General features: G+C 35.6%; 1 protein-coding gene and 1 long non-coding RNA gene across 4 annotated transcripts in view; both read left to right on the top strand.

Annotated features, from left to right (window-relative positions):
- The window catches only part of dlgap4b (discs, large (Drosophila) homolog-associated protein 4b), a 159,989-nt gene extending 156,628 nt beyond the window's left edge, over positions 1-3,361 (top strand). For 2 of the 3 annotated variants that reach the window (XM_030133441.1, XM_030133440.1), the window contains 2 exons: positions 671-841; positions 1,723-3,361. In XM_030133441.1, the coding sequence (XP_029989301.1) occupies positions 671-841; positions 1,723-1,965 (414 nt within the window). In that variant the 3' untranslated portion in view covers positions 1,966-3,361. Of the gene's footprint in view, positions 1-670; positions 879-1,722 lie in introns of all 3 variants that reach the window. The other variant, XM_030133442.1, reaches the window with a different exon arrangement.
- Positions 3,362-4,522: 1,161 nt separating this feature from the next.
- On the top strand, positions 4,523-6,677 carry LOC115418906 (uncharacterized). Its single transcript, XR_003935368.1, has 2 exons — positions 4,523-5,574; positions 6,304-6,677. It is a non-coding gene; the product is annotated as an uncharacterized LOC115418906 (long non-coding RNA).
- Positions 6,678-15,271: the final 8,594 nt, after the last annotated feature.

The raw sequence follows: 15,271 nt of genomic DNA, 5'->3' as shown, positions 1-15,271 counted from the left end.
TTCTTTTTTCCTTTATTCTTTTTAAAGACATTTTGAACAGCACAAATCAGATTTTTTTTTTTTTTAAATCAGACCCAGGCCACTTTCGTATGTGATCCTAAACTGGATACATATCTGATGTTTTGCTATGTAACTTCAGCCTGAATGGTCACATTGCATTTCATCTGACTTTTACGTCATTGAAATGTGACAGATGTCACAATTCTGCATTGGAGGAGGTGGGTCCTGTGAGATTCATATTTTCTTCTGTAAACACAGTGTGATGTCATGTCTTCTGTGCATGTGGATCCAGGACCATAGACTGTTCTCACGTGAATCTGATGACAGTCGCATTTGAATTATAATGTGAAGAACTGCACAAAAAGCGTGATGTTAGCAAAACAATCAGAATTGAGCATTATGAACTATAGTGTTAATATAGCATATTTTTCATTCCCCATCAGAAATACACAGCCATTTTCAACACTAAAACAAAACGGCTGAAAGCCCTCACAAATCCACTTTGTCAAAAAAAGCATTACTTTGCAAGACACTACTTTGTTCAGGTTCTTTAAAACTATGATAGTGTTTGCTTTCTCATATATGTTATACTATATATGCTCTGATTTGCTGTGTCCTCATTCCTGTCGTTTATTCCCTGGCTCACTTTCATCCTCCTCCTTTTGTTCAGAATGTGAATGCCAATCCACGGCCCACAGCCCAGGACCTGGCTGGTTTCTGGGACCTGCTGCAGCTCTCCATCGAGGACATCAGTCTCAAATTTGACGAGCTCTACCATCTCAAGTCCAATGACTGGCAGCCCGTTCCGTCTGCGGCCGCCCAGTCACCCCCTGAGCGGAAGGTACTTCCCACCCCTGCTGCCCAGTGCCCTGGCTGGGGTAGGAAAGCCGCCGAAACCGGCCTCTCTCCTCCCACCACCACCACCATTTCTCCCACTCTTTTTTCCTCCCCCCTTTGACTTCCCCTGTTCCTGCGAGGGATGGACACTAACAGGGCCTCCCTGTCCAACACAAAAGGGCCAGAGAGATCCCTTTAAACATGCATGGAAAAATTACTCTCAAACAGGGCTGTTGTGTGAAGCCCTGCTTTGACCATGCATGTGTCGCCTCCTGGTGTGCCTGTTGCAGTGGAGCATGGCTAAGTTGCACTGCGACAAAATGCAGTCTTGTGTTCGCTCCCTTTCTGTGTCAGTGTCTTTGCTTGAATTGTCTTTGTTACTGTCTTGTGTGTGTGTGTCTGTTGTGGATCTTTCCACAGTTGCTGTTGAAATGCTCTTGCTGTACGTGGCTTTGCAGTGCTAATGCAATGAATGTGTGTCTCGTGATCCTTTTCTTCTCTTTAGTTTGATCCAGTCTCCTCACCCTTTCATGTTACCATTTAATGTTTCTGAAAATTGTCACACAAAATGACTGTTTTCTGAATGAATGTTTTCTCAAATCTGTCTGCCTGTTTTGAGTCTATTGTCTTAAATGTCTGTTTTCTCTGTTTATCCCCTAAAAACACTAAATTTAGCTTTAACAAAAACAGTCTGCGTAGGCATAATGTCTTTGTCAAAGTCTTGTCTGTCAAATCTGCCTGAATGGATGGACTCTACTGAAGTTTCATATAAACCACTGTCTCACTGTCTGGTTTGTGTTTTCTTCCCCCCCCCCCCCACACACACATTGCTCTGTCTTTCCCTCCCCCCTTGTCTGTCATGTGTCATCACTCCTGACATTACAGGACGAAGAGAAGGCGGCACCTCCAGCGTCAAAGAAGCCCGGTAAAGGACGACCTACACTGGGCCGGGAGAAGAGCGCCGACTCCTCCACTACTTCTTCTTCGGCCTCTGCAGAGAAGCAGAGACAGGAGGCTCGTAAGCGTCTGTTGGCTGCTAAGAAGGCTGCCTCGTTTCGCCAGAACTCTGCCACAGAGAGCGCTGACAGCATCGAAATCTATGTCCCCGAGGCCCAGACTCGCCTCTGAGAAACCAGGATGATGTGTGGTCGCATCAAAGGACAGATAAGTGTCTCTGAACTACCTGGACAAGAGAGAAAAACTCTTCCAATGCAAATGTTCTACTCTAAATAAAGATAGGTGTGGGAGTGTGAACGAGCAATCAAAGTGTCAGTGATCAGGGTCGGGGGTTGGTTTGGGCATTTTTCTCACACTGATACATAGAGGCCGGTCCCAGTGGCATCAAACACTCGTTAAAAACATGGAAAGAGCGTGGACAGACTATGAAGCCGGACACTCCTCATTTGAGGCCGCCATTGAAAACCTCAGCTGATGAACTTTGTCATTTATTGTTACTCTTTATCATAAAAATTGTTAATGAAGGTATTGTTATTATGATGATTATATCCTAAAGGATCTATATGAAGACTGTTTTAATTGTTCTTCTTTCTTGGCTATAAGATCTATTAAGTGGACAGAGGCCAAGCATTTATGCTTTTCTGTCTCCCATAATTCCTCCTCTCTTCCCAGATCATCGGCCATCTTGTAGCTTTGCACAACACCACCTTGTGGCCATCGCACACACAAACACTATATCCACTGTACACACACTAAAAAAAACCACACCTATGTATGTCTTCCTTGTATTTATTTACTTTATTCATCATTTGTTTTGTACGAAACTCCAATGAAATCAGGTAGAGGTGAATATTCTCGGGTTACGGTGTGCTGGATTTGAAAGTCAGGGTTGAAGCGTTATTTAGATAGTTCCTGTCAGTGAAATCTTGTGTGTCTCTTAAAATGTTAATGTGTCAAAGATTTTAAACACTGGTGAGATTCACCACTGTTGAATGAAAGCACATCCTGAGATTAATGATGACCGAGCATGAAGATCTCAATCATTTCAGCCAGAATGACAGTGGCCATAGTGAATTTTATTTTCTTATTTTAAACAAAAAACAAACAAAAAAAAAAAAAAACAAGCAAAGCATCTTTACCTCCCTTTAGGCTGTTCTGCTTCTCTCTGCGTTGGTTTCCATGTTTGTGCTGTTACTGCAAGTATATGAATCAGGATTTGTGTTCCATCTGTTTATTTAATGCTTCTTTAAGTGCTTTTATTAACCTCACTTAGCAGTCGACTCATGCGTCTCCAATGAATCTAGAGCTTTTATTGATGTAACGCAGCAGCCGGAGTGTGTGTAATAATACTGTTTGTGTGAACACGCATTAGGACTTGTCTGTCTTTTTTTTTTTTTTTTTTTATAATACATTGTCCAAAAGCTTTCTGATTTATTTTTTGCCATCATCACTCAACAAAATCACTCTGAGATATTTACCATTATTGCTTTCCCCCCACTGAACATTATCCAAAGTACCTGCACTTTTTTTATTCGACAAAGATTTAATTAAAGCATTACATACACTAGTCAGTGTGTCTCATCATTTATTAAGTGCCGTTTGTGTTTTTTCATGGACGACCCCATAAACCAAAGATGAATTTACTGTTTCAAATTCATCTTGCATGTGTAAAATCAGCAGCACAGGACTCAGAGTAACAACAAAAATAAGACGCAACTACAGCAAAGCGTTCATTACAGTTTTAACGTATTTAATTATAAAGCTTTCTCATGACAAGTTGAACCAAATGACTAAATAAAATGACAGAGCACTTGAGTACATTACAACCTGGACCTGAACCTGAATGCTTGAGATCTTTTTTTTAAGGCCGGCCTCTCAGTACAGTATTGCTTTTAACAAACAGGAAACAGAAAACTCTAAGGTACTCTCTTTAAGCGTTAAAATGCCTTTATTCTCATGGCATGGTCATGTGTAGACCTTTAAAAAAAAAAACACTTCACCATGTTTTGCCTTCAAGTCAAACATAACCTACACATGACCATGCCATGAGAATAAAGGTATTTTAATGCTTAACCCTTTCATGCATAGTGGTCACTACAGTGGACAGTTATTCTACATCTGTTCTCTTGTATTTTCATGGGTTTTGTTGTTTTAGTTCCATATCAGCCAACACAGTGGACGCTTATGCACCATCCCATACACTGCAATTCATACCATTACTGTAACTTTGCTGTTCTTGATAAACCTGATCTGCAGCGACACGTTTGAGTGTAAATCAATTGCTAATAAAAATTGGGAATATGATAAAATACGAAAAAAAAAACATCAGATGAGCAGCATTAAAAATGTTCTGATTTTGTATATCACTTTTTGATATTCAAAAATTAAACACATGGTGTCCAGCGGAGTGGACATTTTTGGAACTCCACAAAAATTATGAAGGTAGATTTGTTTCTTAATTGCCTTAACCCAAAAAAAAATTTCATTAAAAAAAAATTTGACTTCAATCAAGGAAAAAGTGTTCAAATGCAATTTTTGGGATCGTAATTTTTTTTTTCATTCACTTTTTTTATTGAATTTTTTTTTTTTTAGTTAAAGCAATAAAGAAACAAACCTACCTTCATAAAATAACAGGTTTATAAAAAAAATCAATTCCACTGTTTTTTCATGCCTAAAGAGGAATAAAAACACTCAGGAAAAAAAATCTCAACTAAGGTTCTTGTAATTCATGCATGAAAGGGTTAAAGGGAGTGCCTTGGAGTTCTCCTCCTGTTTGTTATCTACTTTATGAATTCCTTTTCCAAAGACCACCTCAAACAAACTCCTTTTTTTGGGTCCTGGAAGCATTCCTTTCCATGATTTTTTTGAACACTATTGCTTTTATTTCACTCACTGGTCAGTTGTTGTTTTCTTTTTTGACCTCTAGAGGGCAACAGTGGTTAATTCTCAATCCTAGTATGTTGTATATAAGGCACTTAGGCTTTCACATTCTCTACATGTGTGATGAAGGGGGCACACTGCAGGGACTAGACATGTCCAACTTATTTGTCTCTTATCATTCTACTTCCAAACACCAATAAGTCTGTGTATTTTAGATATGTAAACACATTTAGGATTTCACTGCAGAAGTGTATTTAAAAAAAAAAAAAGCCAAAACATGTACAGGACATGTCTTGGTTTCATTTCTGATTTTTGGTTGTTTTTTTTTTCCAGATGATAAGGAATGAAAAACAACTCTCCTCACCTTATTGTTATGTTAAATCACACAATCTCTGTGTGCCCCAAGTACTTACTTAGACTGTAATCCCTCCTTTTCACCCATCGTGTCCCCCCAAAAATCCACCCTGGGGGCTTTGATTTGAAAAAGCCCAACGATCACCGTTTCTCTGTGTCTCAGTCAGAGCTTTCACTTGATGGTGGGCTTTTGTTTGCTTGTGGGGGGATGACACTCAGTGAGGGAAATGACTCAGGGGTGTCAATAGCCAGCACCCTGATTGCTGCCTTCCATTTGACTGGGGTTGGTAGTATCGTTAGCAACTCAAGGCCTTTTGTTTGACTCAGACTCGGTCGTTGGCTTGATTTGATTTCTGACAGGGAGTAAAACCTCGTCTAACAACTTACGTCAACTGTGACCAGACGACAGTACAGCTGCTGCAAATGACTGATTTAAAGTCATTATCTTTTTTTGATCACATGTGGATATTAAATGTTAAGATGCAATCCTAAGACAAATACGGCTGTGTAGCTGATAGAAGGAAATTCCATTGCTTACATTTTTATGTTTAACCCTTTCATGCATGAATTATGAGAACCTTAGTCTAGATTTTTTTTTCCTGAGTGTTTTTATTCCTCTTTAGGCATGAAAAAACCATGTGATTTTTTTTTTTTTTTATTGAACCTATTTTTATGAAGGTTGATTTGTTTCTTTATTGCTTTAACTAAAAAAAAGGGTTTGAATGCAAAAAAAAAAAAAAAAATTACAATCCAAAAAAATTCATTTGAACACTTTTTTGTTTGATTGAAAAGGTTTTTTTTTTTTTGATTTGATAGAATTTTTTTTTTAATTGATTTTTTTTGGGGGGGGGTTAAAGCAATAAAGAAACAAATCTACCTTCATAAGTTTTCATGGAGTTCCAAAAATGTCCAATCCACTGGGCGTCACGTGTTTAATTTTTGAAGCAAAGATTACAAATATCAGAACGTGACCAACTGTGTGAAAACTAGAAAATCACAACATTTTTAACGCAGCTAATCTGATGTTTTCTCACATTTTATCATATTCCCAATTTTTATTAGCAATTGATTTACACTCAAACATGTTAGTGCAGATCAGGTTTATCAAGAACAGCAAAATTACAGTGATGGTGTGAATGTCAGTGTATTATTATGGGATGGTGCATGAGCATCTACTGTGTTGGCTGATATGGAACTAAAACAACAAAACCCATGAATATAAAAGAGAACAGCTGGAGGAGAACTGTCCACTGGAGTGACCACTATGCATGAAAGGGTTAATCACTGACCATATTTTCAGTTCATCAGTCAAACATCATCAGTTCTGTTTGTTCCAGATTCCATCATCAACCCTGTTGTTAACCCCCCCCCCGTTCATTGTCTGTGCCCAGATTTAACAGCGTCCCCACTGTTATGACAAGCCAGGACAAGGTACTGAATTTAAAAACTTTTCTCAATCATAGGGATGGAAACTGCTCACATTTTGGCAAAATTTTTTCGAACAGAATCAGTTACCTATGAGTTTGTGCTGGTGTGAGGAGAAACTGTTGTAGGGGAGGGTGTTGGGAGGGGTCAGTTAACAATGAAGGTGAAATGTCAGTGTCAAAAGACAATGCCACAGTATAATTATGTAACAAGAACATAAAATGAACTAGTGTAGTAGCAAAGATGCAGTTCAGACCACATACATTCAGTAAGTACGTTACTTTAACCCATAAAGACCCAGTGCTTCTTCTGTGGCAGTTCCCACATTAATTTTTCTGTCTATTTAACCTTTTATAAGCAACTTATCATTATATATTATAATAACATCCTCTGTATTTTGTGTTTTTTTTTTTCAGTAAATATCATGTGTTTTACGATATTTAACACACTGATCATTAAAGCTCAGATTAAAGTTTAGGGTTAAAAGTGACTTTTTCAGCAAAATATATCAATAAAATAATAAAAAAATATGTCCATTCACTGTCATTGATCAAACTCTGTGGGTTTTACTGTTGAATCAATGTTGTAGAAGATGACAGTGTTTCCACGTTCACTACGGAGCCTCTGCACGTCCAAATGGATCATATCTGATGACTATGAATAGATGACAAACACTAATTCTTTACGTGTATTGATAGGATTAGTGGATCAGTAGATGGGTTTTGGTTGGCAGTGACAGTTGGGTCTTTATAGGTTAAATGAGTTCTTGATAGGGATACACCTATCCAAAACTGTGGGCTGATACAGATATATTTAATTACCTTAACTTAACCCTTTCATGCACGAATTATGAGAACCTTAATCAATTTTTTTTCCTGAGTGTTTTTATTTCTCTTTAGGCATGAAAAACAACAATGCGATTGAAAATTTTCTTCTGAAAAATAAAAAAAATAAATAAAATAAAAATTATTAAAAAAAAAAAAAAAACATAAAAAATAATAATGAAAAAAAATTCTTATGAGCATATTTTTCATGAAGTTGCAAAAATGTCCACTCAGCTGGACACCACACGTTTAATTTTTGACACACAGAAACATGTATTTACTGATAAATTGTGTGAAAACTATGGGGAGGGTTTGTGATTCTGGGGGTTTATGCTCAGGAGAGATCTACATAATGTTACCAATTCATGCCAGAAAAGATATGTAGTGTCTTAAAACTTTAATAAAGATATGTGTAAAAAAAAAAAAAAAAAAGAAAGAAAGAAAGAAAAGAACAACAAAATCCATGAATATACAAGAGAACAGCTGTAGAATAGCTGTCCACTGGAGTGACCACTATGCATGAAAGGGTTAATTTAGTCAACGCTGATAATGACGTCATTTTCTGTGCATTTTTTGTTGCTTTTTTTCATTATTTATCAGAGAAGCTAGCAAATCTTCACTTTATACAGTAGTGGAAAAAAAGTTTTGGACACCCTTAAAATTTTACACAATCTCAAATATCATCATGAAATATTTGCAGAAAAATCTCATTTGTCGGTCAAAGGGTGTGGCTGCATCAGACAGACACAAGTGCATTTTTTAAGTTTATTTTTAACAATAAATTCAATTCTTGACAGTTTCAACATGTCACAGCCTGGATGCGTTTCATTATCTTGCTGAAATGTCCAGTTTTGACCTCGACGGAACAGAGCATGTGCAGGAGGAAACATGTAGGTTTGGAGAATGGAAGTATACTGGGTAGAGTTCAATGACTTAAGAGTGATTCTGAATGTGATATGTCACAAATGCACGGGGTGTCCAAAAAGTTTTTTTCCCCCCACTACTGTATGTATAAAAAAAATTGAACAGACTGAACTTTTCTCTCAGCTCATCATCATCCTTGAAAAATCACACACACCGATGAAAAAATCTGTAACACTACAGATAAATATTGACCAATATATCTTTGCTTCCCCACTTTTGGTGCAGCAAAATGAATTACCCCTGTCATGCATGAATTATGAGAACCTTAGTCAATATTTTTTTCTTAAGTGTTTTATTCCTCTTTAGGTATGAGAAAAACAATGCAAATGATTTTTTTTTTTGTTTTTCATGAACCTACTTTCCGTGGAGTCACAAAAATGTCCACTCAGCTGAACACCATGCGTTTAATTTTTGAAGCAAAGAAACATGTATTTAAAACTCATCATCAGAAAGTGATATACTGTGTGAAAACTATGAAATAAAAACATTTTTAATGCCGCTAATTGCTAAATTGCTAATGTTTTCTCACATTTTATCATATTCTCATATTAGTTATTACACTGGTCTACAAGGAAAATGCTTCCAGAATAAAAGTAATGAAATTTTACCACATGAGAGTCACTGATAAAGACAAATGAAGTCAAAAATGTTGGTTGGCTGAACTTTCCAAGATACAGCCCTGGGTCAAAATGTGAAACTCAAGAATTAACGAGAGAATGGGTTTGACTCAAAATTAATATTTGTCTCAGAGCTACAAGATCTACTTCAAAACACTGTCTGCACATTAGAATACATTCACTTTACAGGTTCTATTTAGTGGAAGATTTATAAAACTATTATATAAATGTACATAAACCTATATATGTGTAATAACACTTAATCATATACCTTGAAAACATCAGCAAACTGGCACTTTTGTCATTTATTTTCCAATTAATCTTATTAAAATACATAACATTTAGCACATTTAATGTCTGAAGCAAATCATTTCTAAAAAAACTGTAGACCAGTGTTATTCATTTCATGGAGATAATATCCTCCTGAGACCCAGGAATTTGACAGTTTTAGCTTTTTTTACATTAAAAATTGTCTCGATTGGAAACCGCATAATGCACCAGTTTTTTCAGATACATTTTTTAAATCATTTTTATTTATTGACTGATTTGTTAATGGAATGTCCTTTGTAATGCACATCATTTTTTGAGTAAAACTGTCAAACTTTTGTCCCCTACAGAGGACAAAATGCATTACTGGGTCTCAGGAGGATATGCAAAAAAAAAAAACTGTTTCAGAAAACTTTGTATTAAAGTCTAATAACAATTAGCAACTGATTTACACTGAAACATGTTAGTGCAGATCAGGTTTATCATGAGCGGCAAAGTTACAACAATTGTATGAATTTCAGTGTTTGGGATGATGCATAAGTGTCCACTGTGTCGGCTGATATGAAACTAAAACAACAAAACCCATGAATAAAATAGAACAGCTGTAGAATATCTGTCCACTGTAGTGAGCACTGTGCATGAAAGGGTTAATTTGTATTTGAATATCAGCACTAGGAAACCTATTTTAACCCTTTCATGCGTAGTGGTCACTACAGTGGACGGATATTCTACAGCTGTTCTCTTGTATATTCATGGATTTGGTGTTCTTTTTGTTGTTGTTTCTTTTTCTTTTTTTTCTTTTTTTTACACAAATCTTTATTAAAGTTTTAAGACACTACATATCTTTTCTGACATGAATTGGTAACATTATGTAGATCTCCCCTTAGCATAAACCCCCAGAATCACAAGCCCTCCTCATAGTTTTCACACAATTTATCAGTAAATGCATGTTTCTGTGCGTCAAAAATTAAACATGTGGTGTCCGGCTAAGTTGACATTTTTGCAACTTCATGAAAAATAGGTTCATATGAATTTTTTTTTTTCATTATTATTTTTTAAATGTATTTTTATTATTTATTTATTATTTTTATTTTAGTTATTTGATTTATTTTTCAGAAGGAAATTTTCATGCCTAAAGAGGAATAAAAACACTTCGGAAAAATTTTTGATTAAGGTTTTCATAATTCGTGCATGAAAGGGTTAAAGCTGGTATCATATGTTCTGAAACGTAATAACTTCCATCCATGTAGTTTGTTTGTAATGAAATTCACAGAACAAGAGAATAAGCTTATCTGTGTTTATACAAGGAAACTGAAGGGCAATTCTAAACATGGAGTAGTCCTCAGGGTATGTGCGAGGGGTGGGGGGGGGGGTTATTTGACTAAAAAAAGGTTTAATTTTCATACACTAAAGTAAAGTAGACCTACTCTGTTTATGTACTGGAGGTTGGATTTAAAAGTGACAGAAAAGTTTAGACACTTAAAAAAAAAAAAAAGTGTTGGATCCCTGCTTGAATGCAAATCAGAAACTCATCAGGCATCTCAGATATTGTGGGGAGGGGGTCTAGGCAGGAACACAGAGATCACTGAGGCCATCACAAACTCAAAAGCAGCTCAGTTTCAGCCTGCTCAGGGTGGCAAAAAGCAATCTCATCTCATGCATTAAAACAATGCTTCTCTGTAATACACACCAACGCAGCCACAGCTATCATTGGGACACACCTAAATCTTTTTCCCTCTGAATACCCCCCCCCTCCTCCTCCCCAATCGTCCAAATGGTTGCACTGTGAGGGGGATGTGTTGTCGTAGGAAACTGATGTCTTTGAGGTCACAGTCCTGTATAGGTTTGACGGTTTTGACCTTTAAAGTCACAGCGTTCTGATTTACTAAAGCTTTATTTTTTAGTTTTGCTGTTGTTTTTTTTTAACCCCTTTAGCCCTATCAGCCCACCCGCGGGCCTAAAAAATTATATTAATATTCATCTACTATAAAAATATAATAAATCAGGACAATGGATGTTTTTTTTCAACTTTTGCTCAAAGTTTAGACCCTAATGTTAATAAAAGTACATCAAAGGTGTATTTTAGTGCAAACTTTAATGTTCAAACATGATTTTTAATCTTTGTGGGGTGAAATATACGCTATTAAAAATCTCAGACACGAACAATTAATTTATGCATATCATCGTCAATCCAGCCGAAAAAAAAACAGGCGAGGATAAAAAAATTCTAATTTCTCTTTTAGTTTGTTACAGTTTACTCAGGCATAGTAATAGATACAATATTTTTGACAATGGGAATAGATTCTGTGAGGTCTCTAAATGTCCATAGACACCAAGAACATCCATATGAACTTTATTATTGTGAAGTAATTCTTCATTTACTTTGGGTATGTCTTTTTAGGCGTTTTTCCCCTGAAAATATGATCAGGGTTAAACAGGTTAAATACTTGCATCGAGCTGCTCTTTGTAATGTGCCTCCTTCAATCGCTATGTAAACAGCAGAAATATAAAAGCAGAAACTTGTTTGCACACATTAATACGGAGTAAAAAGTTATTATTGTACACCTTTTCCAATTGTTACCAAGAGGGGAAGTCAGCATTGTCATTTCTAATATGGCTGAAGTCTGATTGGTTACGTCTCTTCTGTGATTCATTTAAATGTACCCTAGAAAAATGTAGTTTACACATAAAAATAAGTAACTGTAGCTATAAAAGACATTGTTTTATGTGTTCTTCTTCTGCGTCAACTGAAACCATTTCATCTGACATAAAAACAAACAGATTCATCCTAAGCAGAGACTTTGCCTTGGCTGGGACACCAGTGAATACACCACATATAATAGTCCAAAGGCTTGTTTTCATACATTTCAGCTCTTTAGCATGTCTTTTTTTTTTTTTTTTGTTTCCCACAGTGTCAGACATACAACTGGGAAAAAAGGGGTGAACGGCAAACCCTATATTCTTACCACAAGAGATATGATGTAGCAAAAAGTGTCTGTAAAAATATTAAGAGGAATTATTTTATGATGCAACAACATATTTTAAAAAGTATAGGATCAGTTCAGTGTTATACTCTATAGGATGTATGTGTGTGTGTTGGGGTTTCATATAAAGGCTGTACTTTGTGAGACGAAGCTGTGACTGAGTGGGCGTGTTGTTCATAACATGAAATTTAGATTCTTTGTCACTATACTCTGGTAACATGAAAAGTATATGTGCAATACTGAGTAAAAGGTTCTTATATTAAAATGAAACTAATAATCTTGCACCCCCACCCCACCCCCATCCCTGTGCTTCTTAAAGTTGTCCTTTGTAAATAAGACAGAACCAGACTGAAACCCATCATCTTTTACAATGCTGTAGATCTATTTATACTATTTCAAGGATGTTCAGATGTATATGGAGAGAGTAATATTCAATAAAACTCACATGATACTTTCTCAAAAGGGTCATCGTGGCTGGATTTGCTTAATGGTGGAAAGTCCGCAGACTGTAATGGAAAAAGATGACGTCTGAAAGCAATAAGAAAGTCTCATTTTCTTGTTGTTTTCAAGAGGATACGATGGCGATATGTGGGCATTGTTCCGTCAGATAGTGGCATGGTAAAGCATGCTAGTGGAAGTGCGGTCATAAAAATATGAGCAGGCTGCTAACATATGACACTTGAGCGTCTGAAAAACTATAAAACCTGACTGACCTGTTTGGTTGTAAACAGCATCTGCAAAGTTTGTAAATACTGTCCACATGAAATTACAAAGTCATCAGCAGAGAGATAGAGAAAGAGAGACAGATAGATAGAGAGAGAGAGGAGGGGGGGAGGGAGATAGACAGACAGATAGAGAGAGAAAGAGAGGGGGGGTAGAGAGACAGATAGAGAAAGAGAGAGATAGAGAAACAGATAGAGAGAAAAAAAGAGAGACAGATAGAGAGAGAAAGAGAGGGGGGTAGAGAGACAGATAGAGAAAGAGAGAGATAGAGAAACAGATAGAGAGAAAAAAAGAGAGACAGATAGAGAGAGAAAGAGACAGACAGACAGATAGATAGAGAGAGAGAGAGGGAGGGAGGGAGAGAGAGAGAGACAGATAGGGAGACAGATAGAGAGAGAAAGAGAGAGAAAGACAGATAGACAGACAGACAGATAGAGAGAGAAAGAGAGAGAGAGAAAGACAGACAGACAGATAGATAGACAGATAGAGAGAGAGAGACAGATAGAGAGAGAAAGAGAGAGAGAGAAAGAGAGACAGAGACAGATGGACAGAAAGAGAGAGAGACAGACAGATAGAGAGAGAGAGAGAGAGAGAGAGAGAGAGAGAGAAAGACAGACAGACAGACAGACAGACAGACAGACAGACAGACAGACAGATAGATAGATAGATAGATAGATAGATAGATAGATAGATAGATAGATAGATGTACTTACAGACAAATTCATAATATATCATATATATATTATATATATCATATATATCTATTTCACACTTCAGACAATAAAAAATTTGTCTTAACTTTTCAAACAAATTTATAATGTCATGAATTTGTCTTAAAAGTTAGAAAAACATCAATGACTAGGTGGATAGATGAAACTTTATTGATCCCATAATAGAAAAAAACACTGGTCAAAGCAGCAACAGGATTTTTAAAAAAACTGTAAAAAAAAAAAAAAAAAAAAAAAAAAAACCACAAAAAATAATCACAGTAATAAGTGGCAAAGCTCTCTATGTATTTACATAAGAATTAGAATCGCAGAATATTGCACTTATTCAATGCAACATATCCATTGCTACTGTTTTTACGTCCACGTCTTATTACAATCTATATATAGGTTTAATTGTTTTCACCATAATGCAACATTTTTATGCAAAATGACAAAGACATGACAAGGCATATTGTTGAACATACAGACATTTAACACAAACTTTACAAACAACTTACAAGTTTAACCTATTTGCACGTATATGGATGTGACAATATGTGTAGGAAACATTCTGCAAACTGAATATCTCACATCTGGAATTGTAAATATAAATAGTTTAGAGCAGGGGTATCAATTTCATTTTAGTTCAGGGGCCATTTTCAGCTAAATTTGATCTGAAGTGGGCCGAACCAGTAAAATAATAACATAATATATAAATAATGTCAACGCCAAACTTTTCTCTATGTTTAAGAGTGAAAAGAGTAAATTTACATTATGAAAAGGTTTACATCTATAAACTATTCTTTCAAACGATCTGAATAACATGAACAAACTGAAAAAATAAGTGTAATTTTATCAATATTCTGCTTCAGTTTATCATTTACATGTGTACATTATAACTTACAGTGGGTCTACAAACACACAAAACATTTAATAACAGGTAGTATAATTTTAACAATATTCTTACTTCTCTGAAGACATTTCAGGGTATTTGCATTTTTTTGCAAAATTATACTTTGTTTTAGTGTAAATACATGAAAATATTTACATTTACAAAGAGAAACATTTGGAGTTGTCATTATTTATATGTTCTTATGATAGTATTTTACTGGTCTGACCCACTTTAGATTGAATTGGTCTGAATGTGGAACCTGAACTAAAAGGACTGTTGAACATACAGACATTTAACACAAACTTCACAAACAACTTACAAGCTTAACCTACTTGCACGTATATGGATGTGACAATATGTGTAGGAAACATTCTGCAAACTGAATATCTCACATCTGGAATTGTAAATATAAATAGTTTAGAGCAGGGGTATCAATTTCATTTTAGTTCAGGGGCCATTTTCAGCTAAATTTGATCTGAAATGGGCTGAACCAGTAAAATAATTACATAGTAATATATAAATAATGTCAACTCCAAACTTTTCTCTATGTTTAAGAGTAAAAAGAGTAAATTTACATTATGAAAAGGTTTACATCTACAAACTATTCTTTCAAACGATGTGACTAACATGAACAAACTGAAAAAATAAGTGTAATTTTATCAATATTCATTTACTAACTGGCAGAATATTGTTAAAATTATACTTACTTCTCTTAAGACATTTCAGGTTATTCGCATTTTTTGCAAAATTATACTTTGTTTTAGAGTAAATACATGAAAATATTTACATTTACAAAGAGAAACATTTGGAGTTGTCATTATTTATATGTTATTATGATAGTATTTTACTGGTCTGACACACTTGAGATTGAATTGGTCTG

Source organism: Sphaeramia orbicularis, chromosome 5 (assembly GCF_902148855.1).
Source record: "Sphaeramia orbicularis chromosome 5, fSphaOr1.1, whole genome shotgun sequence".
Taxonomy (NCBI): domain Eukaryota; kingdom Metazoa; phylum Chordata; class Actinopteri; order Kurtiformes; family Apogonidae; genus Sphaeramia; species Sphaeramia orbicularis.
The sequence above is the reverse complement of the archived record's forward strand: the minus strand, read 5'-3'. Positions and strand labels throughout refer to the sequence as shown.